Here is a 23,344-nt window from a genome sequence, read left to right as displayed (position 1 = left end):
AATCATTGAGTAGCGGTGTGAGAGAATAGCTCTACATACATTTCCCATAGAAAAGTCGATCCTCGAGGGAAGAGGCATTGATAGCCACTTAAGAAAAAACTGAAAAATAGCATCGCAATTCACTTTCGAATTCCCACGACCACCCTTTTCCGTCTTCATTCTCAACACCATCAATATACACAAAAATTTGACGAATTTAGTCATGAGCTAAATACCTAGCTATGTACTTCTCCGCAGATCGGAAATTTTTTTATTTGAATTAGAAGTCTTTATCAGTATTGTAACTCGCCTAGCTCAAGTTAAACAGCTTGCAAGAAGTTCAAGGTCAACAGCAGTAATTCCATCCAAGTTCGAAAGAGCATCTAACGAGAATTCACCAACGTCTTCCAGGGAGCCCCAATTAGGAAATTCTGACTCCAACATGGGAGGAACTGGTATCTGGGCCCCGGTTTCGTTTGGCTCATTTGTGCCAGTCATTGGGGCCGATGGAGTATGATTAGGCGGATGTGATGGGCCTATGTTGGGCCCTTTGTCCGCCATAGACCGAGTATCATCATCTTCTTCTTGATCAATCATCTGCAGGCGTCGTGCCATGGAGCGGTCAAGATGCTGGAAAAAAATTTGAAGCACCCAGTTGGTTACTTCCCAAGTCTTTTGTAGCTCTCGGAGGCCGTATAAACACATCTTAGCACGATGTTCAGCCACGAGCCGCGATGTACCCTCAACCCGGCGCAGGTTCACCGTGTGAATACACAAAGCGTTGAAAAGACATGTGATTAAGTGAATCTGACCGTGCCCAATAAGGTTTTCTGCAAGAAGATCCTCTGCAATTCGAGATATGCGGCATGCCGCAAGGTACGCTGTTTGGCTATTTTCTTCCGCCCCGGCGTGATCTCCTGCGATGAACGCCCATCGTGACAGAAGAATCAGGATGTTATTATATGCCATATGCAACATTCCTACAAAAAGCCCACCAGTATCATTCCCCCGGCCCAAGACCTCCGGTAGCTGCCGATGCCAGGTGTTAAGTTCAGATTTGAGTTGTCTTCGGCCGAGTGGACTTTGATCACCGTTTGGCATGTATTCCTTGTGAACAATTTTTCCCAAAAACATTGTCAACTTAGCCATTTCAATAGCATAATAGACATGCTCCAGGTTGTACAGCCGGGTGGGAGCATCTAAGCTCTCTGAATCATCAAGGTCCGACACAGTGAGAGAATCGACATCGCAGTCGTCGTCGTAAATCCGGTTCGGTAAACCCAGAGCCGCGGCACACTGGTGTTCTCTTACGTAGACTGACCACCAGATACGCTTTCTCAGCCTAGCTTGCATAGAATCCGAATTACCGAATGAGCGATGCATCCCCTTTTTCTGGGCAAGAGTGATTGCGCCTCCAAGCCAGTATCGACAATCCTTCTGCAACAGCGGCCCCCCTCGCCAAAAGCTTAACAAAAACATAGTTTGCAGCTGGACTAGAGAGTTGGACTCATAGTCGACATCATAGAGGTCTTTAGCGCGATTATAAAACAAGTGTCTTGCTTCTTCGCGGTTTCCCAACCCAATCTTTCGTAACTCATCCGGGTGGCTGTGAATGACACCAATGAACATCATTGCATTGCACAACATAGGCGAAAGCTCACCCGCCTGGCTCTGACGAAAGGTAGCCGGTTTGTTCACGATGGGGAAGCACACATGAAACCATTTGAAATACGCTTCAAATAGTTCACTCTGCACTGTTGCATCTGGCGAGGACAAAACACCCTCTGCAGTCAGGGCCTCTAATCTCCGACTCTTTCTCTGACGCTCCCACTCCGGTATAGCGGCTACTTCGGGCAATGGATAGCGAAGGTGGGACTTTGTGCTGCGATATGATCCCACCGGAGGATGGTCATTATGTACGACCCGCAGCAGAGTCGACTCTCCAAGGTAGACCTCGTTGTCCTGATAGGGCTTGGCTAGTTGATCCAGAGAGGTATCCTGAAGGTCCCGGGGGCCCTGGGCACTCGGGGGTTCCTGACGACCTCGAAAACATTGGGGATCTTGGGGATACTGAGGGTCCTGCGAGTCCTGAGGATCGCTAGGAAGCTCAGTACTGGGGATATCGTTGGCCGTGTAAGATATGCGGCTCTTCGGTGTCTTCGGTGTCTTGGGACGGCGAGCGTATCTACCTCGGCGCGACTGCGTCACCCGACACTCGACATTGGCTGCAGCGCAATTGCGACATGGCATGCTCTCCATCGCATTGCATTTAATGCGACGAGAGTTGCAGAACTCGCATGCTCTTTTTGCTCGCGTGGTAGCCATGATTGACGCATGATGTGAGTTTTTGGAGACGAGTAGCCGGCAGTGGACGTGACAAAAAGGACGGCTATATGGAGCGGGGAAACCCTAATCCGGCGACAAAGAGCGTGGAAGGCAAGTTGTGGTACTAGTTGAAGTATGTCATGATATAGAGCACAGGGCAACCTGCTTGCTTCCTCTACTTGGTGTGGTACTTCGAGAACAGTGCCTGGAGCAAGGTCATTCGAGGTGGTGCCTCTATTGTCAGAAATCGATAACCCGCAGCCAATAGATCGCGCTTACACTAGTTAGCGGATCACCAACACACACACCGCAACAATGCTCATTCAACACTCACCACATTATCGAGATAGCTTGAAATATTATGACACGCGACCAACACGTTGAATTAAAATGCCAGACTCGGTTCAACTACAGGAAATCCCCCATAGTTCTGGCGGCGATGCTGCGGCGCCAACACTGACCAGTGGCCAAGACACCGCCGACGGTGATGGCGACAGTGATGCCTATCCCACGGGCATCAGACTGTTCCTCGTCATCCTGGCCATCATCTTCAGCGTCTTTCTCTCTGCGCTCGACTCGACCATCGTGTCCACCGCCATTCCGCGCATCACTGACGACTTTGGCCGCCTCGACGACGTGGCCTGGTACACCAGTGCGTATTCGCTTACTAACTTTTCCTTCCTGTCCTCGTGGGGAAAAGCATACAAGTATTTCCCCCTGAAGCGCACTTTTCTCTTTGCCGGCGTCATTTTTGAGATTGGAAATGTTATCTGCGCAACCGCCCAGAACAGCTCAACTTTTATCGTCGGTCGCGCAATTGGTGGTATGGGCGGTGCCGGTATCATGAGCGGCGCCATGATCACCATTGGGACGTATGTGAGGCCATCTCAGAGAGCTGCATACTTTGGCACTATCGGCGTGACATTTGCTTGCGCTGGTGTTCTGGGCCCATTGCTAGGCGGCGCTTTGACGGATCATGCGTCGTGGCGATGGTGTTTCTGGTATGTATAGTCTCTATCCAGTCACTATTTGCAGCATAAAACTTAGTCCTCCTCTAGGATCAGTCTTCCTATCTGGGCAACTGGCGCTACGGCTATTCTTTTCGGCCTTAAAAGCGCCGGTGCCGTGGCTGCTCCGTTTAGTGAAAAGCTCATGCAGATGGACTTTAGTGGCAGTCTTTTGGCCACTGGTGCAATGACCTGCTTCATCACCGCGATGCACTGGGGTGGCGCGACCAAGCCGTGGTCGAGCGGCGCCGTGATCGGCTGTCTCGCCGCCTTTGTTGCCTTGTCCGGCTTGTTCGTGGTGAACGAATGGAAGATGGGCGAACGCGCGATGGTGCAAGGGCATCTGCTCCGCAAGCGCGGGTTTATAGGCAACCTCATCTACATGTTCTTTGTAGCAGGCCTGTATTTCCCGATGTTGTATTCGCTGCCGATTCAGTTTCAGTCGATTGACAACGTCTCTGCGTCGCAAAGCGGTGTGCGATTGATCCCGCTCGTGACGGGGATTTCCATCTTTACTATGGTTTCCAACGTGATCTTCTCCATGTATCGCAAGCACGTCCCGATAGTCGTGCTAGGTGCTATGATTGCCACAACTGGCGTCGCCCTTATCTACAGTCTGAACGAGCACGCCCCCGTCGGCCAGTGGATTGGATACGAAACCGTGACGGCCATCGGGGTTGGCCTCGTCCTGCAGCTCCCCATGATCGCCAACCAGGCTCTTGTCTCTGCCGAAAGCGATATTCCGCAGGCCACCGCGGTCACGCTATTTGTCGAGAACATGGGTACGACCATTTTCACTGCGGCTGGCGAGGCCGCCTTCACCAGTCGGCTCGTGTCGAGCCTGGCTGAGAAGGCGCCCAGCATCGACTCGGCCGTTGTCATTCGTGCTGGAGCAACCCAGCTGCGGAACCTGTTTTCGCCAGCTGATCTGCAGCAAATTGTCGTCTCGTATCTAGATGGGTGCAAGGCGAACCATGCCATGTCGCTGGCCTGTGGCGCTCTGGCTACGGCGGTCTCACTTTCCATGGCTGTTCCGGCTTTGAAAGAGCATATGCATCTGAGAAAGACTCGTATTGCATAGTTCAATTCCAATGCTATTTAAATGATTAAAATTTAGTTCTAGGTGTCCTTTCGTCCATCAACTAGTCGACTTATCTTTTCGTGTTGCCCAGTCATCGTTGATTGCTAGTATAAACAATATATAAATAAAATCATGTAGGCTGTGACTCAATACCATTAAAAAAGGCCACAACACACGTGCAATTATCGCTATGCGGGAGCCTCGCAGTGATACTCGTGACCCTATTCGCGATATCCGCCGCCGTTCGCCCCCGGACAAAGTCCCCCATAACGTCTTCCATGAGCTTTTTCTCCTCGGTCATATCCGAAACGCCGTCCGTCGAGCACAGGAGGGCATACCGACTACCACTGTCTAGCTCGACCCTCCGAACGTGCGGTTCGTTGGATAAAAAATTGCCTCTTTCCCCGGGCAACGCCGCGTTGGCGCGTTTGCTTTTGGGGGTGCCGCTGATGTCCATTGTGTTAATTGGGTTTTTGTACTGCAGGTCTCCAAGGGCGCGGGACATATTTAGAGATCCTTTATTATTTGTTTATTAGCCATTTGTACTATAATGGTGATACGACGTACCAAGTCGGGCAGTTCCTCTATATACATGCACAGCGCCGCCGGCGTCCTCGATTCGCTTCTTTTCTGCCGCGGTGTCCGGTTTGTGTGCTTTTGTTAAGCGGTCCTATCTGATCAGTTTCTATCTCTCTCTTTAAATTTCCAGGTCATAGTGAAGGAGTCAACCTGCCACACAATCGACTCGTCCTGAGGATCTCGTTTGGCGAGCAAGATATGCGAATCGCCCACATTACCAACAACCATGATTCCCTTTGTCAGATTGACTAGACACAACGCCACTGTTGAGCCTGCAACGACAGGCTCAATGTCTTCGTCCATAGCGTGTTTGAGAAGCAGAGCGTCTTCCTCGGCAAAGGCCTTGGTGATGGCGATCTCGTAGTCGCCCTGAGAAAACTCCGGTCGTTCGACGAGGAGGCGAAGGATGTTTTGTCTGACGTGCTCAGAAACCATTGCGGAGCCACTTTTCTAATATTCAGTGTTGCTACTCTACAATCTTGAAGATAATGATAGTATGGAGTCTTACTGTCCGTCATACGTCGCAAAGAGAGCGAATCTGTCCGTTGATTTCGACGCCAGGAATTGGTCCGGTAGCATCATTACGTATCGATCCTCCTGTGACTGACGTCCTCCTTGTACCTGTACTTATTAGTTTTTACAACCTCCCAGATACAAGTCTAGAAAGAAAAAATAGAAACATAGAGAAAATAGAAAGACTCGCCGTTCCAGCCCCGGCGTCAAAAACGAGGACAGTGTCTGCAGTAGCCATGATTGTAGTTTGCAGATATTTGGCAATCCTTACATAGATTCTAGCAAAGTCTAAAACGAACACACATCGCGACGGCCAGCTTGATACGGCTGATGTGATGGTAGGCTGATCTCATCGCGTGGCGTGGGCAGCGGGTGGGATTTCCGATAGTAACCATCCCGATGGCTATTTAAATAAATCCTTGGTGGAATGTGACATATTTTATTGGAAATACAAACACAAAATATGCCAAAAAGTTGCCGTGTTCATTAAATAATAAAGTACGTGCTATGTAGCGTACGTAGTTGTATAGTTGCAGGCTTGTAGCGATAAAGGCGGGGCGCAGTCCCGATAAGAACACCGCCAAAAACCTTAATCTCACCTCATCCGACCTCACAATTACAGACTCCACCAGTATCGCACAACAAACATAACGAACGAACCGAAAGGCATCAAAACACAACGCAGGGAGGGGCGTTGGAATGGGCTGGGTTGCGGTAGTGGGAACACTCGTTTTGACAGTCGCCATCTTCCTCTCGTTTTCTAACATGTGGGCGTTTAATCTTTTCTCGCGTCGCCCCGCCGAGGCTGTCACCACACCCGACACCACCGCGCAGGATGCGCAGTCGGAAAAAGAGCAGGATAGGATAGAGGAGGGAGAGACACAGTCTGAAGAGGCAGACTCGCCACAGACGACGCCGAAAGCATCTGCATCAACGCCGGACGTGCAGGTTCCCGCGCTGAATTTGGAGGAACCACAGCCTGCTCAGCCTTCTCAGCCAAAAACATCAGCATCATCATCCTCGCTCATGCCACCTCCACCGCGGATTTCCACACAACAACAGCAACGACGACAACCCCCCAAATTGTCTCCGCCAGGCGGCCAGTTCCTTGTCCCTCCCAAAGTCAAATCGCTCGCGCCTTTACGTCCCCCGCCCTCGGCCGCGGCGTCGTTACGAGCACCTCCAACGGCATCAGCAGGCAGCGGACTGACAGCAAGTACGCTAGCGCCATCTCAGCAACGACCATCGCGGAAAGTTGTTCTCGAGCCGGGCCACTCGCCGCTCGACTGGGCCGCTCTCGCGTCCAATCCCCAAAATAACCTGCGCGGCGCGGGGCTCCCTGCAGGTTTGGTTCGCGTTACGCCGTCAATGCTAAAAGCGCACCATGGGCGAAAAGGGGTTGATGCATGGACGTCATACAATGGAAAGGTCTACAATATCACGCCGTATTCGCCGTTTCATCCTGGTGGGAAGGGCGAGCTGATGCGTGGAGCGGGCAAGGACTCGGAGAAGCTTTTTTTTGAGATTCATCCGTGGGTCAACTGGGAAGGGATTCTCGGGGAGTGTCTGGTGGGCATTTTGGTGTCGGAGAATGAGGCGATGGCAACGGCGAACGAGTTGGACGCGATGGATTAGAGATAGTAGATATACCCTTGTACTGTGTACTGTATGATACCCTAGACTCTGCTTCATTCACACATAGCAGCAAATCATATTGATCCTTGTTATATATCCAGTATTTACAATTCGTCCTTGGGTACGCCGTCAATATCCACCAACTCTGTCTCGAAAACCAGCGTCGATCCGGCCGGAATCGGTCCCATGGCTCGGTTTCCGTATCCCAGCTCGGGGGGGATCGTCAAGGTACGCTTCTCGCCCACACACATGTCCAGCAATCCCTGGTCCCACCTGTTACTAGTCAGCATATATACACCCTTTTATTGGCAACAAAACCGAAAGGATAGAAAGGACAAACCCCTTAATCACACGCCCGGTGCCCAGCTTGAAAGCCAGCGGAGTACCGCGGTCGTACGAGGCGTCAAATTGCTTGCCGGTGTCAGCCAGCGTGCCGCGGTAGTGCATCTTGACGCCGTCGCCGTTGGTGGTTTTGCGCTGGCATTCGACTTCGTGGGTGACGTCGATTTGGAGGTCGGCCGCGGCGGCGGAGGAGACGAGGGTGGCCGCAGCCAGGGAAATAAGGGTGGTGAGACGCATTTTTGGTCGGGGAGATAAACGGGATAGTAATTGGAATGTTAATTGGAGTATTTAGTTGGTGGAGGTGAATAAGTGACGGTGGAAGCTCAGGCCAGTTAGCAGTAAGCATGCCGGCAGCGCACAGACCAAGAGCCTCATCCGGATTTATATTTCTTCCGTCCGGGTGACACGTGATCCGTGCGTGGTCGATTATCTATATCCGTATAGCTGTGAAAGTTTTTCTTACAATTTACGGCTTTCTGTACACATTACGGAGTACATGGCAAGTCGGACTCGTATAACGCTTTGGCCGCTGCATTTGGCAAAAATAAAAAAGCCGCAAGCAACGTTATCACCCAAAAATCGGATGAGAGGCATATGCGCCGAGCTGAATATTACGCGGTGGCCGTTTGATCTTTTGGGACAGGGTTTAGTTACCGTCAAGGGGCTATTTTTAATTTTGTACCATCGTCTCCTCTATCTACTAGTTTGTCAAGTTAAAAAGCAAAGTTTGCTTCTCCACTCACATTTCCAGCGCCTAACCGCTTAACAAGATGAAACAAACAGAACTGAAGATTTTAAAATGAAATACGTCATAGTGCACCAAATTCAAACAGATCGGACGATTACATCTGGAATCATACATGAACCAAGTGGGTACGGTTCGGTCCGAACCGAAATCAACGAACCATGCGTGACAGGCTGTTAGTTCCGCATAGTCGTATGGACCACGGAGTAATAGTATTGAAGCCAGCTAAACAGATTCGAGTTTTTTTTTTTTTTTTTCTTGCCTTTTTTTCCCCCGAAATACGGCAGTAGAGGCACAATTGTAGATCGTGTCACTTCGTCACTTCGTGAGATGCTTGATTGGATGATCAGCGCGGTTGAACACGATCAGGATAACTTCGGTCAAACCGGGACTGTTCCGCTGACAGGGGTCTGCCCAACTACATGTGTACATGAAGTTTGAGATCGGCATCTTTGCTACCTTTTATTTCTTTGTCAAATTTCCATGCCGTTTGTCTCGGTAATAATGATGAACAAGTTTACCCTTTGCTAGCCGTAAATGGCTGCGGCGTGTCCGGAAGCTGGCCAACAGAATGCTGGCCCACATTTTCAAGTCGTTCTAGGCCTGATTTACGGTGGGCTCCATGTCTGTCTTTCTTCGAGTCACATCGAGGTATATGCCTATATAAGTGCTATGGGAAAGTCACCGCGCTCAATGTTTGAACTAAGCGTTGTCACATGTACCAAAATATATTGAGCTGCTATTTTTGAGAAGAATTTGTTTTGGAGCCAGGCGACGCTTGCCCACTGTTTCTGCTCTTTGCTACAGAGCAAGCAAGAAAATCACCACAGACACTACACTATTGTTGAGACTTCAGCGTCGTCCCGGGTCTCATTTCCTCCAAATCTCTCACGACAACCATGGTTAAACCAAACGACGCCATTGCCATAATCATCGGAGTCTTCATGATGCTTTTGGTTATTGTATCATTCTTGTTATGTGGGCCCTCCCCGCGAACTCCGCACTACATGACGGATACAGAGACCGGCACCGACGACGGTTATGAGAGGAATAGTATTGAGATCAGAGTTTCTCAAGACCCTCAGCCTAGAGATGCAACTATGATGGTTCAACTGCCCGCTGAGCAGCCTACTGAACCACACACCGAACCGCCCGCTGAATCGCCCACGGAATCGCCTGCTCGGCCATCAGCTCCAGAAAGTGATGTTAGAGTTCCCGTGAAATCCGGTGGAGGGCGTGGTATACTCAGGGTCCGTCGAGAAGTTGGCAAAGATGGTGGTAGCGAGGTTCCTATATATATTGGTGGATGACATGGTATATTAAGGGTCCCTCGAGATAATGGCATCACAGCACCCCCTCAATGACAAGCTAGTGAGAAAATATTTCCCCTCAATTTACATATAGCATCAATCTTTGTATTTGGAAAAAATAGGTTGTTGATCCGGCTATCTCCTATAAGTTAAATGTCAACTTTGACAATTGGCATAGAATGGTGGTTTAACTATCAACGATATATATGTTACTTTGGAGCTCTTGGGCTTTCATGTTGTCCTAAATTCCGAAAAATTCATTTTTGGTCCCTTGGATTGTTTTGTTAAAGATACATAACTCTCCTATCGAGGTCTCCGTTGCCTCCCGTCAATGGTTCCTATCCTTACAGGTTCCCCAATTATACAAACGGGACCAACTTTGGTGCGAATCTCTTTTCATGACTGGTACCTTTGCCAAATACCCCACAAAATGACAAGCTTGCCGAGTCCAAAGTCATCTCAATATCAATATTGGCGACATAAAAGTCAGTGCCATTCTCACTTTTGATGGGAACATCCAAGCCCCGTAAGTCCATCTTAATGTTAACACATTCACGAACACCTAATACATATTATTAGTCGGTATCTCGTTAGATGGTTGAGAATATTGCCTGGCTCGTCTGGGTATCTAGCCCCAGTTAAGTAGTTTCTATCTGGTCTCTGCCAGCTATAGATTTGAATGGCAACTTCTTGAATTGGTCCGATAACCACTTCTTGCTCTTTTTGGAGCAAGACAAATTTTGGAGCTCGGGCTTGTATGCTATCACCCTTTTCTTCAAGTTAGAACAAGCTCTTAGGAGGGAAGGGCCACAAACCCTACCTCGTTAGCAAACCATTGCATTCGCTTTACCAAGTATTCGCCACTTGGTTGGCGTTCCCTGTGCTCGATTAGCTACGGTCAACTTCCCACTTTGAACAGGATATATTTACTTTCTCGACGCATCGTCTTTATTTGGATAGAATAGCTGGTAGGCACAGGATCCTTAAGATCTCCTAGTTATCCTTGAATTGACAGGTGGGCCGTGGACCCCAAGGACTCTGCCCTCGTCTTTGCCGGGCCGAGCAAGGCCCGCTATCAATGCTCCTCGAGCGATGGCGGCAGTGCTGCATAGTGTTGCCTCATTAAGTCAGAGCCCTACTGTAAGTGAACTCTTGAATTACCTGTTCTCCGCTGCGATAAGTATATCTTTGCGTTTAACGCAATGCATCAGCTCAAGTTTCTGCTTGAGATATGCGCTTTGACCGAACCCTCCAGCAAGAAATATCGCTTTGACATGCCCTGTTGTGGTAAAAATCTGATTTCGAACTAGCTCTTGGATGTTCCCGATGACTTTGTCGAACACATTCTCTCGAAGTTCTTTGCCGGAGAGCGTGAGAGTATTTTCTTCCATTCCGTGGCGGGGGTTGTCCGACAATTCAACCAATGGGATATCGTACGTATCATCGTCATCACCTGTAAACTCGGCCTTGAATCGGTTTTCAAATTCACCCACGGCACAATCCAACAATCTTGGGTCCAAGTCCCCATAGTAGCCTTTCAGCTTTCTTTGGAGGTAGTCCGCAAAGATTCTGTTGAGAAATATACTGCCGCATACTACAGAAGAGCCTTGCGCAGCACCATCAAGACGGATGGGTTCTAAAGACCGGATAGTATAGGATGCAATATCCACAGTTCTGTGAAAGATGTGCTAGTTAGAGAGAAAAAAGGGCATTGGGACTATGGAATACTACCACCCACCTCTCACCGGCGTCGCAAATAATAAACGTGTTTCCGACTGCTAGTCCGATCTGGAACTTTCTTTTCAATGTGTGTATCGCGGCGGCCTCGGGCTCGGAAATGACCTGTAGCCCGTTCCCATTCCCCATACCAGCTACCAGTGCACATTTGCGGATCTTTTCTTCTCCTTTATAGTTCCATGTTGCCGGAACTGTGAAGATGTACCTCCTAGGGAGTCCATTATAAGGTGGGCCAATCTCTTCAAAGTGCTCATCAATGATCCATTTGAGGCCCGAGAGATAATCAACGACAAGTTTTTCAGCCTCCTCCCCCTTGACTAGACGAAGGGCCGTTGTGATGGGGTATTTTCCGCTCAAGTTTGATTTGGTGTATCGTTGCTCCTCATATTTGGTGTAAAGCCCTAACTTAAAGCACTCATGGACCCTTTCGCCTGGGTGCAAACTTCTCCGTGCCTCAAAGCCCCATGTGAAACGACCAGTCGTCCCACCGTTGTCATACCGTAAGATGCTTAAACTCAGAGTCGGAATAACTGCATCGGTACACGTGAGTCTCACTCACCTTGGGACCTTATCATGGTTAGGGTTCGGGGACATCGGCCCCCGGTATCTTAAAACAGTATGCTGATTGGGCTATTGGCCGTGAATATTATGTCAGTCACCAGAGAGCGTGTTCGGACTACCCATCCAACAACTTACTGCAAAGGACTTTGCATAAGCGACGGCAGTAAATGTCGTCCCTGTGACAAGTCAAAATGTTAAGTAATAATGTTTCCTGTTTGTTGCGCGTATCATACCGAAGTCGACCGCAATAACCATTTCCAACCTGTTTCCAGGAATGGCAGGCCCAGCAGGCATCCAGAGGGTGTCGAATGGCATTGAATCAGTTGAATCCGCGTAAGTTTTTGAAAAAGAGTAGGCGTTTGCCTCCATTAGGTCGATGGGTGTACCACCCGGTAGGATCTATGTCGGCTACCATCCGGAGTGAATGTGTATGGCTCTCTAGCACACAGAGAATATCCAGTAAGAAAGTTTAAGCCGTCGTCGTGGTGAAAGCTATCTCTGATTTGGTTGTGGTCAGAATAGTTGACATACACATACTGCATAATACGAGAGTTGAAGCGTTTGCTTTGTGTCACGTTAGTCATCAATGTCCGGAAATACTGTTTTTGCCAGAATTAACAAAAAAAACTATCAAAGGAGTTTCAGGCCCAGACTATCAAGTGATGAGTCATTTCAAATACTACCAGGTCCGAATCTGTCATTCATGGAGTTGATTGTTCCTCTCGTTTGGAGGCGCCTTTCTTCTCCGGTGCAATTATAGCCAACACAAACCACGGCTCCTCTAACAAAGACTCTTCCCGGAAAAAAAAATCGTTCGAAAAAAAAATCGTTCGAAAAAAGAATCGTTCGAAAAAAGAATCGTTCGAAAAAAGAATCATTTCGCACTAATTGGCCGTCTATAAGAAGGCTTAACATCGTCTTCTGTCTTGGAATATTTTGAAAAGATCTTACCAGGTAATCTTCATCATCCAACCAACCATTGGTGTTTTTTTGGATTTTGACACACACAACTCGACCATGGACAATTGCAATTCGGGCCTGTCAAGGACGGCTGATGTGCCCAGAGGTCTGCAGGGGAAGAAAAATGTCTTGAACTATCATCTTTACAGCGCAGTAGACGAAATAATGTGCCATCGAGGTATTAAAAATGAGATGCGAGACGGACTGATAGGGTATGGGTTCGAATGTCTTCAGGTTGCTATTCAGGAGTGGGTTCTGGGCATCGATAGAGACTTGATAAAACAGTCTCGCAACTTCAGGCGCACTTTTAAAGAAGTCTTTGATCGCGAGGATCTAATATTGCTCATTCGCGAGCTTGGTCTTGGCGATGAAACCAGTGATGAGGCGGATGAGGCGTGGATGAGGTGGGTTTGCGATCTTGGCACCTGCACACGCATTGTTCTCATTCGTCATATTTGGCAATATCTTTATAAAAATATTTTTGCCGAAAGATACCCTATCGGAGTTTCCGAAGACTCTAGATCGACATTTGATGACATATTTTCGGTCATGAAGAGTGGCCGTGAGGATGAGAGTGCGTATGGCCATTTTGGTAGGAAGCCTATTGGTTGACTGAGATACAGACACGATTCTTCTAACAAACAAATTGAGATCAAACATTGTCACGTTGCTGACAAAGAGCGAAACTTCTCAGCAGCGGAAAAAGCGCAGGGTTGGGGAATTATCGCGTGGACTAGCGAAAAGCTTTCCTACTCGTTGGATCGACATCAAAACGCTTGAACCGCACCTCAACACTCTTAAAATCAATATTATTCAGAACGCAGTTGGTCTACATGAGTGCATTGCGTGCTCTTCACACGAGTATCTATTCATGAGCCCTGGATCTCCCGATTTGGTGCGAGGAGAGATTCCAGATGAACCCAAACTTTTGTCTTGGGATCTCAAGGACACATTTACATGGCTATCAAGTAACAGAGATATCGACGGTGTGCTTCAGTGCCTTTACCCTGGATTATACAGGCGGGGAATGTTAGGTGAAGAGAACGTACTGGAGGCGCGCCCCGTCGTCCTTGTGTATGGCCACAAAGGCCCCAAACCACCTGGAGGTCTTAATCCTCAAGAAAGTAAAAATATTGAAAGAAAGGGTATTCTCAGAGTTCGTCGCGAAATGAAAGACACTGATGATACACTACATCGAAGAAAATGATACGCTACATCCTCAAGCAACAGGAAGGGGTATATACAGGGTTCGTTGAAGGAATCAAGAACAATACAGGATGTTAAGGGTTCGCCGAGAATATGGTGCACAATCAAGAACTATCTGAAAAGGATATACTATCTTAATGTCCATGTTACAACAATACCCTTTGCTAGGCCGCCTGGAAAAAACGCCTAATGGGGCAACGGTCAGGTGACAAGATTCGGGTCCCCTCACTTCCTCTCTCTTTCTCTTCTTTTGCTTCTCTCGCACCGTATAATCCAAAATCCTCCGTGCTGCTCGCGCTGCTCGTACTGCTGCTTCTTCTTCTCTGCTCCCCCCTCCATCATAATTCAGCGTCTGTTTCTGCTGCCACTCCTGCTGCTCCTGCAATTTTCTCGTGAGTCCTCCCCACCGTCAAGCTCATGCTGCCACAAGATCAGCAGCCAAGTATACAAAATAGGGACAACGACCATCATTGACGCCCCTGATGCCATCAGAAACTGTATAGAGACAGCGATGGGATGGGCTGCTGCTATTCAATCAGTAGCGTGGACACCCTGGGCTTACATCTTGATGGTTGCATTCGTGTTATGTTTGGGCTGGTTTCCGAATGTTGGCATCATCTTAGAGAACACTTTTGAGAATTAGTAAGTAATCTTTTTGGGGACAATCCGTATTATGACAGTAAAATCGGTGACTGATGACTATAGCTTTCCCTCACCACGCCATCACCATCGGAAGTAAAGGTCGTGTCGTCCGGTGTATCTCTTTAAATGAAAGGCGGATTGGGTGGTTGTATAAGTGGTACATACGACAGTGCATGACAAAGTTCATAGCTAATTATATTAGGCTTTTTCCCACTGTTTTCTCTTTTTTTGTATACATTGCTCGTTTTCTTTCCTTTTTGTAATAGACAAATTACAGACATTAGATGACCATCTCTATTGAAGTAAATGGTAGATTGATATAGCCAACACTTGGTAATCCCATTAAGCACATGTACTACCCAAGGTCACAAATTATATCTATGTTGCCCGATAGCCATCGTCCTGGTCAGTCTCTAAGAAGACAATCAAAATTGGCTTCCTACGAAAGTTCTTCGGGATGGAGGGCCTCTACGAAGAAGTAGGCGGCCGCCCACGGGCCCACCAGACGAATTTCACGCATAACCCTGGCGCAAGTTTGCTTGTATTCCCAGATATTTCTGGCCATTTTCCCAAGGTCATCTTGTAAGACATCCTTCCTTTTACATAAAGCTTTCTCATCACCCAAGGTGTCTTTTCTTGTGTCAAGTTCTTCCAGCTCCTTCAACAGATACAGCTCACGTTGGAGAATCCGATCTCGGCTTTTGCGCTCTTTGGTCCACTCTCTAATCCATTTCTCGTCTTGTTACTTTGTTTCATTGGAGAAGAAAAGTTTTGGGAGGAAGGAGAAGCACCATGCGAGGTCACAACTATTTCTATAAAAGAGGGTCCCAGCAAGGGAGACAAGGAAACGGCCAAACATTTCGAAATGATCTTAGTGTTTTGGTATTTTGTCAGAGAAGATTTCTTTGCTGGAGAAAGCTTCGTTTGAAATAATTAAATACTTGAATATTTGCGAGTTCTACATATCAATTGCCATTGCATGAGATGACGGTAGAATTGTTACGAGACTTCAATATCAGCGTCCCCCTCTTGGGTTTTCTGTGTGTATTGGGAAAAAAAATTAGGCAAGAATAATAAATATTTACAGTAGTAGTGAGACATCTGGAGAGTTTCAAGACTCAAGTCAAAGGGACTTTGACTTTCATATCAATGTCCGCTAGCCATAATGAAAAAAATGTTTCAATGTTGGTCGGCTCTGAGCGTCAGAGATCAGCCCACCAGCAACGCGTCGACGCGCCTAAAATAGCTAGACCTACAAGCGTCACAAAACACTAATCATTAGGTACATAGTATGGTCACAGGTTTTCGCCCCCTTTATGTAAGGCCACGAGAGAAAATAGAACCGGCTTCAAAAGTGGCTAGTGCAAGTGCGGATTACCACAAACAGACGGGCGTATTTACAACTCCACAACTACAACGACAATACGCATCTCAGGAACAAGACGACGCTATTTTTGGAAACCACATAGTGGGCCGAGCTCCCGAGATTTATTTTTCGCTTTATACTCCACATGCGTCATGTAGCTAAATTGCTGACCAAAGCAGGCAACTAGATTCAACATTGAACATTTGAAATGTTGCTGACTGACAGCAGCCACATGACCTTCCAAAAGTTATAAATTTTTCGATACTGTCTATACCTGTCGTTTAATACTTGGATCTTATTCAGAGGGAAAATATCAATTGCCCCAACATCCATTTCATCATGGCAGAAACACGATTTGTTGAGCGCCTGACGCCGCTTGATTTGATCATGCCTGGGGGATATGTCGGGGCTCTGCTAGTATTCCCGACGACGCAGCTATTTCCAACTATTTTGACCAAGCTCCAAAACAGTCTAGATCTTGTATGCGAGCGAGTGCCATGGCTTATGGGTCGAGTGTTTTTCACATCCGCAGCTAAAGGGCAGTCATCCACGCTCGAGATCCGCTGGACCACGACAGACACATCGCCGCGGATTACCGACAAGGGCTCTCTTCCGCATACGTACGAAGACTTAGTAAGGGATCAAATACCCCTAGAGAGCATTCCTGCAGATATGTGGACCAGTCGTAGCGCGATTCAAATTGAGTCGGGATCTGGTGCACCTGTCTTTGTAGCCAGCCTCTTCCGTTTCGCTGATGGCAAGGCGGTTGGGTTGTGCATCCAGACGCATCACAATGCTGTGGATGGTTTCGGTTTTGCGGAGATTCTCGGTTTTTGGGCTCGACACATGAAAGAGTCTTCCAAGTCCACGATACCGAGCTTCGGTCTCTCGTTGGACAGAAATAGCCGTCTTGCGAAAGCACTTGATCAGAGATCTGCTACACGTCGTCCATCCCTCGATGAGCTCTTTGGAAGACATCCAGAGTATTCCCGGCATCCTCCGGTCCTACCAACCGAGGTTTCTGCCTGCACATCCGAGATCCTGACTATCACAATGGAAAAGATCAACGGGTTCAAAGAAAATCTAAAATTCTACTTAGCAACGGCCCCATCAACCAACACAGTAGCCTGTGCCCTATTATGGTCTGCCATAATTCGGGCCCGTATGCGCCGTAACCCAACTCTTGAAAATAAAACCAGCCGACTTCCCATGGCGGTGAATGGACGAAAACGTCTGGATACAAATCTTGCAGATGCTCAAAACCCGTATCTCGGGAACATGGTGCTCTTCTCGCTGGCCGAGATGCCGGCTCGCGATGTTAGCGATTGCGGCCAGGGCGGTGGTCCTTCTACGGAGCTACTTGCAGACGCTTGCCGAATAATCGCGCAGGCCCAGTCGCCAGACCGCATCGATGCAGGGCACATTCGTGACGTGTGCAATATTATGAAGGATCTCGAGGACTACCGAAGCATCTTCCCCGGGTGGGAGCTGTTTGGGTCCCGGGATTTGTTCATTACGAGTTGGGCCGACCTCAACATGTATGAGTTTGATTTTGGTGACGGTCTTGGGAAGCCACAGTCAGTGCGAATTCCATACGCGCAGGCTGATGGGAATGTAATTATTTTACCGAGGAAGAGGAATGGAGCTGGAGAGAGGCTTGAGGCGGTGATCATGCTGAAGAGAGATGACTTGGAGGTGCTTAAGGAGGACAGCTTGTGGGAAGCTTTGTGAGTAGACTTAGAGCACTATGTACATATTTGAATCAACTGCAAATCATACGCCTTTTGATGAAAAAAATGAAAAAAATGAAAAAAAGTACCAAATACCAGAAGGCCGAGCGGTATAAAATTTCCTGTCTCCGTCAATCTTAGAGAGAGATTGTACGCCATGGTACATGTATTATTAGCTACACGAAATTGTACCTTACCAGTTGACGGCTTCCCTCAGCCCAAACCCCACCATTGACGCCTACGGCGAGACCTACAGTTAAAAGTTCGAAAACTAAATAGGCACAATACTAGTTTAAATATATGTAGTGTAACTATACTAAGTATAGGATTAAACATGTCTTAGCTAGATACAGGGTGTATTACAGTCTTACATAGACCTATACACGTGAAATTTATGCCCGAAGCATCAATAAGTCATGCCACCTAATGACAGTGATGAGTTGTTGATCTGAAGCCCGAACTTACATCTACATATACCAATATGAATCAAGCTATACACCGGAATCGTCCTGGAAACGACCTTTGGAATGCCAGAAATTTTCTGGGTCAGAATGCCATTCTTTCCAAAGCCTGCATGTTTTGTCGAGTTGTCTTTTGTCCGACTGTTGTTTGCTCAACAGCTCCTTAAATTCATTTTTGCTTTCTAAAATCTGGAACGCTAGGCCAGCAGACGCATGCCAAGCAATATGGCAATGGACTGCCCAAGCACCTGGATTGTCAGCTCTAAATGCGATGGCCACAAATCCATTCTTCGGCAGAAGAACTACGTCGCGGCGGGGTGGATTCTCGTATGTCAAATTTAATGATTTTGACCCATTGTAAGGATATTCCGACTGTTGCAGTAATGCAAAATCATGACCGTGGAAATGAATCTTTGCCAGGGATGCGTGTCAGAATGAACTAGTTGGTCTCCATAATAGACTTGGGTCTACTTACTGGATGAGCAGCGGGTATCAATTTACCTCCCTTTGGGGGGCCCACATTTTCAATATCACCTCCGATAATAACCATATAGTTCCACTTTTCGTGAGCGGTGTTATGATCAATAGGATATACGGCGGAATTGTCTCCAAATACGCCATCAAGGTTGCTCACTGTTGGATGAGAATAGTTCACCCAAAGAGTGTGCTCCATCATGTGCCAGCTGTTCACGTTGGGGCCTGATGGTACGTGAGATGACTCGGCAGGAAGAGACCAGTTTGCAAGCATGATAGTTGAGTTAGGTAAGCTGAGGTGTTCCTTTTCGTCCGTATTAAGACGAGGAACTTTCCACGGAACAACGGGCCGCAGTTTTGCATGGGGCTCATCGCGACAAGTATAGTTATATTTACCCTCATTTGTCGTTGGCCATTTTTTCTTAGCATCCTTGTAGTACAGGATGCCCTGCCTTACATCAAGTTGATCATTGAAGCTGTTACAATGATCAGCTGGCACAGTCCGCATCCAGAATTCATCGGTCCCGTTTCGCTGTTCCTCGGGCCATGTATTTAGCACAACGTGATACCGTTGTCCTAGGTACAAGTCAGTGCGTAGCTCCAGTGGCCATCCAGAAGGAAGCTACCAACCAATCCCGATGGCCAAATGATCCGTTACATAAGGCCGAAGAGGAACCAAGTCCGACTCGACAACAGTGAAGTTGTGGTTATCGATGGCAAACACATAGGTCGTATCGGTGGACGTGTTTATCAGTCTCAATAAGTAGCGTTTACGCTGGAAACATTGTTAGCGCAATGCTTGATGCAGGGGGTACTGGGACTTACAGCTTCAACTGTTTTGTTGTATCTCTCAGGCAATATACCAGCATAGCTCCCTAGAACGGACATCAGCCATGAGCTTTACCAAGACTTGTGTTGACAAGGAATCATACCGCGTCCATTGATTAGGATACTTGACATCTTTGGAGGCGATCTGTTTTTACCAGAAAATTGCTCCTGATAGTAGTCTTGAAAGGCACTTCTATGATTGTGGTCTCCCAAGAGAATTGGGTCAATAGAATCTTCCCAGTTGGCCGACGTGGGTCCATGAATGGTCAGAGGCCCATAGATACCATCACTATATTGAAGCGAGTAGTGGCTGTGGTACCAGGTGGTACCATATTGTGTAGCTGTGAACTTGTATGTAAAGCTTTCTCCCGGTGCAATTGGGCACTGACTAACTCCGGGTACGCCATCCATCAGACTGTTATTGAGCATACGCAATCCATGCATATGAATGGCCGTTCCATTGTAGGTGAGATTGTTCCTGACAGTGATGTCTGTTGCCGATTAGAGTCAACAGTTTGATACCATATCCATATACTCACGAACTGAATCACCCCAGCATGCCTCTAAATATATTTTCAGTATCTATCACTCCCTAGTGTTGAAGTGACTTACGAATCCAGGGTCCAGGAAAGGTTCCATTGAACATCTTTGCTCCAGGAAAGGGGATTCCATCCCAATTCGCAGTAGTGTCATTATTGACGACGATATAGTACTTTACAAGGATCTGTATTAGTGTAATCTGCCAGCTCACACGGTGCACCAGATACTAACATCGCGTCGACGTCCCTGTGGCCAGGTCGTCTCATAGTTGGTATGGATATTGTACTCGCGCCTGGTTTTGTTATTTCGAAGCCAGACATCTCTTTGATCTGGTGAGTCCGGATGCCACCAACCATCCAGCTTATAATCACATTTTATGCGATTATCTGACTTATCACCGGTACCGGGCGGAACAAAAATGGGTGGCGGAAGGCTTTTTTCCGGAGCGATGATATCTCCTTCTATTAAAGGCGCCTGGTCCACCGGGTCAAATGCAACAAAGGACGTGAAACCGAAGTATCTGACCAAGCCGACCAAATAATGCTTAAGCTGCATAGTGTATGGGAAGAATCTCAGAAAGGATTGACAACACCGACTAGTTTGACTTGTATTCTCGCTTCATTGGATGGAGGCTTAGGTGATACTGGAACGTAGCGCGAGGATTCTTCTCAGTTACTTAAATGTCCAACATCCAACATCCAGTGGCAATTCAGTTATGCAATCTACCTCTATGCTTACTGTAGGCGCGTAATTCGAGGACGTCACTCTTCTCCTAATAACTTCTATATAGGGAAATGGCCAGTATGTGGAGAGACCGCTCTTCAAGTAAAAATCGGAGCCGACGCATGCAGTAAAAAAGAAATCGACCGGGGCGTACATGATGCAAACCTTACAGTATGACCAGTTCCACAACGGACCGTCTTAACACAACCTTGTTAAAATCGACATTGGTAGTCGTCAACCAGTCTCTTATACTAACACACCCGGATAAACAGCTGCGTTTTTGGAACATTACGAATAGAAAATAAGTGTGCCTTGCACTCTTGCCTCAATTCCATTTTCCCAGTAGTTGCCATAGGGCGTTCCATTGAATTCCATTACCAAATTTCAGTGTCATCGATCACAAGCAATGGCATTGTGCACACTTTATATTCCCCCATACTAATTTTTGTGGGCCGAAACCGCACCCGTACTTCTGACCTGCACCCTAGAGCCAGATTACACCTTCGTGGGGAAAGGCACTACTGACTGTGGTTGGGAGAAGTCTATATTTTGACAGCTCCATGTAAGGTTTACTGAATAGGATTAGCTCCCTACATCCGGATATTGTCATATATAGCCCGAGAACGACAATCCCCCTGCAATTAATGGGAATTACGAGCGGCAAAGCGATTAGATCATACTAATGAATAAAGTGACGGATTGGCCATTTCAATTAGAATATTATCCCTCCTAGAGAGAATCATTCGAATCCATAAATTCTCCTAGCAAAGTCTATGCTAACGTGCATGAAAACAGCTCGAGTGGAACTCGGTCATGGAGATGATGTCATTAGGGACTAGAAGCAAGCAAACATGGGTTCGACCCCAGACGGGACGGGAAGAGCCTAAAGCGTACAGAGTACATACTCCGTTCTATATGGAATATAGTCTAATGCAAGACATCATCGACGGGGAAGAGCTGAGAAGGAATTCTCTGGAAACGGCTTAGTGGGCACACAGGAGATTATGTCGTCAGGCATACGGAATTGCGCCTTGTGGAGGTATTCGTGCAACCATGACCCACCCCTAACTATGCGAGTCGCCCGGTATGAGCACCAGCTCAGCTACCCCGCCCTAAAGTCATGAGAAATGGAAATTGACAAGAATGTTTTGAGCAAATTCTGATTTGAAAAGCTTTACATAACAATTGTATATGGAAACTAATCAATGATCTTTATTAAAATAAAATAAAAATTATTGATTTCAGGCTATCTCTGGGTCATCTATTTTAAATAAACATAAGCAATCGGGGTGTAAATAGTTACTAGCCTGTCTAGATAGAACACTAGGGCTTGCTTTATTCGATAGTATAGGGAGAGAAGTATTTCAATTATCAAACCACGCAATTAGGCTGCAGTGTCAGTACAGTACGATATCTCCACTGCGTCCTGTTCTGATATTAGATATCAACAAAACCTCATGAATGGATTCAGACAACACTTACTGATTGCCCCGTAGGCTCCAATCCTTCAAGCAGAACCGTTTTATATACCAATGACGGGTTGCCCAAAGATACACAATCGTCCAAAATGCCACCAACAAATGGAGCGACCGCCTCCGTCTTCGACGCAGGTGAAGCCCGCACATATTTAGAATACGGCGGATTACCCGGTCGATACATATCATCTGCGACAACAATCGAGCCTGGAGCAATCATACCCAGTTCTTCGCAGAGTTTCAGGTCATTCAAGTACGACAACTTGGCATGATCTAAAAAGACCAGGTCCCAGTGCTTCACACCCCTGTCGTTCTTTGCGAGTTTTCTTAGAGAGTTCCGGCATGGTCCTTCCAAAACTTCCACAACATCCTGCAATCCAGCAATAGTAGCCAAAGCGCGAGTGACTGAGGCAAATTCAGGATTCAACTCTAAGCTGATATATTTCTGACCACCGGCTTTTCGAAGGGCGTCCCCGAACAAAATTGCAGAGTATCCAACATACCCACCGATTTCAAGGATGGTCTTGGGTTTTTCCTTGGCGATCAGATCGCAAATTATTTTTCCTTTGTGCCTGCCAACATTCATAAGGAAGTTTTGAGTCTGTCCAAATTCATCGATCGCCGCGAGCACGACCTCTGGGGAGCCTTCCATTTGGGATCGTCTAGGGTGCGTTTTGATAAAATTGAGCAATTGCTGTTCTCTTCCATCATTGTACTGTCCGGCCACATTAGTATACTGTGGAGGCTTCTGGTGCACTCAATGCTTAAACTTGTACTTACAAAGATAGCCTCTTCGGGCTTATAAAAGCTGTCGACCGAAGGCATCTTCACCGTAAATAGTAGGGTGTAACAACAAAAAGTAGTGATTTTGTATAGAGCCAGAGAGTGTATGGAATTTTTACTCTACAGTTGGCTATAGATATAATTGAAAGAAATCCGCTCTTCTCTTATGAGTAAACGTGCCCGCTTCCAGGAAGATGGCTGTTGGTTGGGGAGAAGCCCGAAAACAGCCAGCCACCGGGTTCACTTAGATCCCAATTCTCAGTAGGCTTAATGATGCACTGTGTTACGGCGGGTACATGGATTTTAGTCTGACCAGTGCACTCTACACGACAGCATTCCATG

The 23,344-nt window shown here is 47.3% G+C and overlaps 11 protein-coding genes across 11 annotated transcripts; 5 read left to right on the top strand and 6 right to left on the bottom strand.

Moving 5' to 3' along the window:
* Positions 1-294: 294 nt before the first annotated feature.
* On the bottom strand, positions 295-2,304 carry TRUGW13939_09966 (uncharacterized protein; the record flags this gene model as incomplete). Its single annotated transcript, XM_035493082.1, has 1 exon — positions 295-2,304. One exon carries the CDS (start codon positions 2,302-2,304, stop codon positions 295-297), a length of 2,010 nt encoding a protein of 669 aa, XP_035348975.1.
* A 390-nt stretch (positions 2,305-2,694) lies between these two features.
* On the top strand, positions 2,695-4,392 carry TRUGW13939_09965 (uncharacterized protein; the record flags this gene model as incomplete). Its single annotated transcript, XM_035493081.1, has 2 exons — positions 2,695-3,305; positions 3,363-4,392. 2 exons carry the CDS (start codon positions 2,695-2,697, stop codon positions 4,390-4,392), a joined length of 1,641 nt encoding a protein of 546 aa, XP_035348974.1.
* A 130-nt stretch (positions 4,393-4,522) lies between these two features.
* TRUGW13939_09964 (uncharacterized protein) lies at positions 4,523-5,553 on the bottom strand (the record flags this gene model as incomplete). Its single annotated transcript, XM_035493080.1, has 4 exons — positions 4,523-4,908; positions 4,960-5,062; positions 5,122-5,416; positions 5,480-5,553. 4 exons carry the CDS (start codon positions 5,551-5,553, stop codon positions 4,523-4,525), a joined length of 858 nt encoding a protein of 285 aa, XP_035348973.1.
* Positions 5,554-6,183: 630 nt separating this feature from the next.
* TRUGW13939_09963 (uncharacterized protein) lies at positions 6,184-7,119 on the top strand (the record flags this gene model as incomplete). The annotated part of the gene is made up of 1 exon (XM_035493079.1): positions 6,184-7,119. The coding sequence occupies one exon, from the start codon at positions 6,184-6,186 to the stop codon at positions 7,117-7,119; it is 936 nt and encodes a 311-aa protein (XP_035348972.1).
* Positions 7,120-7,223: 104 nt separating this feature from the next.
* TRUGW13939_09962 (uncharacterized protein) lies at positions 7,224-7,698 on the bottom strand (the record flags this gene model as incomplete). Its single annotated transcript, XM_035493078.1, has 2 exons — positions 7,224-7,392; positions 7,460-7,698. The coding sequence occupies 2 exons, from the start codon at positions 7,696-7,698 to the stop codon at positions 7,224-7,226; spliced, it is 408 nt and encodes a 135-aa protein (XP_035348971.1).
* Positions 7,699-9,105: 1,407 nt separating this feature from the next.
* On the top strand, positions 9,106-9,516 carry TRUGW13939_09961 (uncharacterized protein; the record flags this gene model as incomplete). The annotated part of the gene is made up of 1 exon (XM_035493077.1): positions 9,106-9,516. The coding sequence occupies one exon, from the start codon at positions 9,106-9,108 to the stop codon at positions 9,514-9,516; it is 411 nt and encodes a 136-aa protein (XP_035348970.1).
* Positions 9,517-10,673: 1,157 nt separating this feature from the next.
* TRUGW13939_09960 (uncharacterized protein) lies at positions 10,674-12,129 on the bottom strand (the record flags this gene model as incomplete). Its single annotated transcript, XM_035493076.1, has 5 exons — positions 10,674-11,190; positions 11,255-11,761; positions 11,813-11,883; positions 11,950-11,990; positions 12,048-12,129. The coding sequence occupies 5 exons, from the start codon at positions 12,127-12,129 to the stop codon at positions 10,674-10,676; spliced, it is 1,218 nt and encodes a 405-aa protein (XP_035348969.1).
* Positions 12,130-12,831: 702 nt separating this feature from the next.
* On the top strand, positions 12,832-13,981 carry TRUGW13939_09959 (uncharacterized protein; the record flags this gene model as incomplete). The annotated part of the gene is made up of 2 exons (XM_035493075.1): positions 12,832-13,348; positions 13,398-13,981. The coding sequence occupies 2 exons, from the start codon at positions 12,832-12,834 to the stop codon at positions 13,979-13,981; spliced, it is 1,101 nt and encodes a 366-aa protein (XP_035348968.1).
* Positions 13,982-16,327: 2,346 nt separating this feature from the next.
* On the top strand, positions 16,328-17,719 carry TRUGW13939_09958 (uncharacterized protein; the record flags this gene model as incomplete). The annotated part of the gene is made up of 1 exon (XM_035493074.1): positions 16,328-17,719. One exon carries the CDS (start codon positions 16,328-16,330, stop codon positions 17,717-17,719), a length of 1,392 nt encoding a protein of 463 aa, XP_035348967.1.
* A 490-nt stretch (positions 17,720-18,209) lies between these two features.
* Positions 18,210-20,576, bottom strand: TRUGW13939_09957 (uncharacterized protein; the record flags this gene model as incomplete). Its single annotated transcript, XM_035493073.1, has 8 exons — positions 18,210-18,590; positions 18,655-19,229; positions 19,284-19,428; positions 19,479-19,528; positions 19,586-19,972; positions 20,021-20,044; positions 20,094-20,193; positions 20,253-20,576. 8 exons carry the CDS (start codon positions 20,574-20,576, stop codon positions 18,210-18,212), a joined length of 1,986 nt encoding a protein of 661 aa, XP_035348966.1.
* A 1,552-nt stretch (positions 20,577-22,128) lies between these two features.
* Positions 22,129-23,044, bottom strand: TRUGW13939_09956 (uncharacterized protein; the record flags this gene model as incomplete). The annotated part of the gene is made up of 3 exons (XM_035493072.1): positions 22,129-22,170; positions 22,227-22,934; positions 23,000-23,044. 3 exons carry the CDS (start codon positions 23,042-23,044, stop codon positions 22,129-22,131), a joined length of 795 nt encoding a protein of 264 aa, XP_035348965.1.
* Between the last annotated feature and the right edge of the window lie 300 nt (positions 23,045-23,344).

This window comes from Talaromyces rugulosus, chromosome V (genome assembly GCF_013368755.1).
Source record: "Talaromyces rugulosus chromosome V, complete sequence".
NCBI classification, from domain to species: Eukaryota; Fungi; Ascomycota; class Eurotiomycetes; order Eurotiales; family Trichocomaceae; genus Talaromyces; species Talaromyces rugulosus.
Note: the sequence above shows the minus strand (reverse complement) of the source record. Positions and strands in the feature narration are given on the sequence as shown.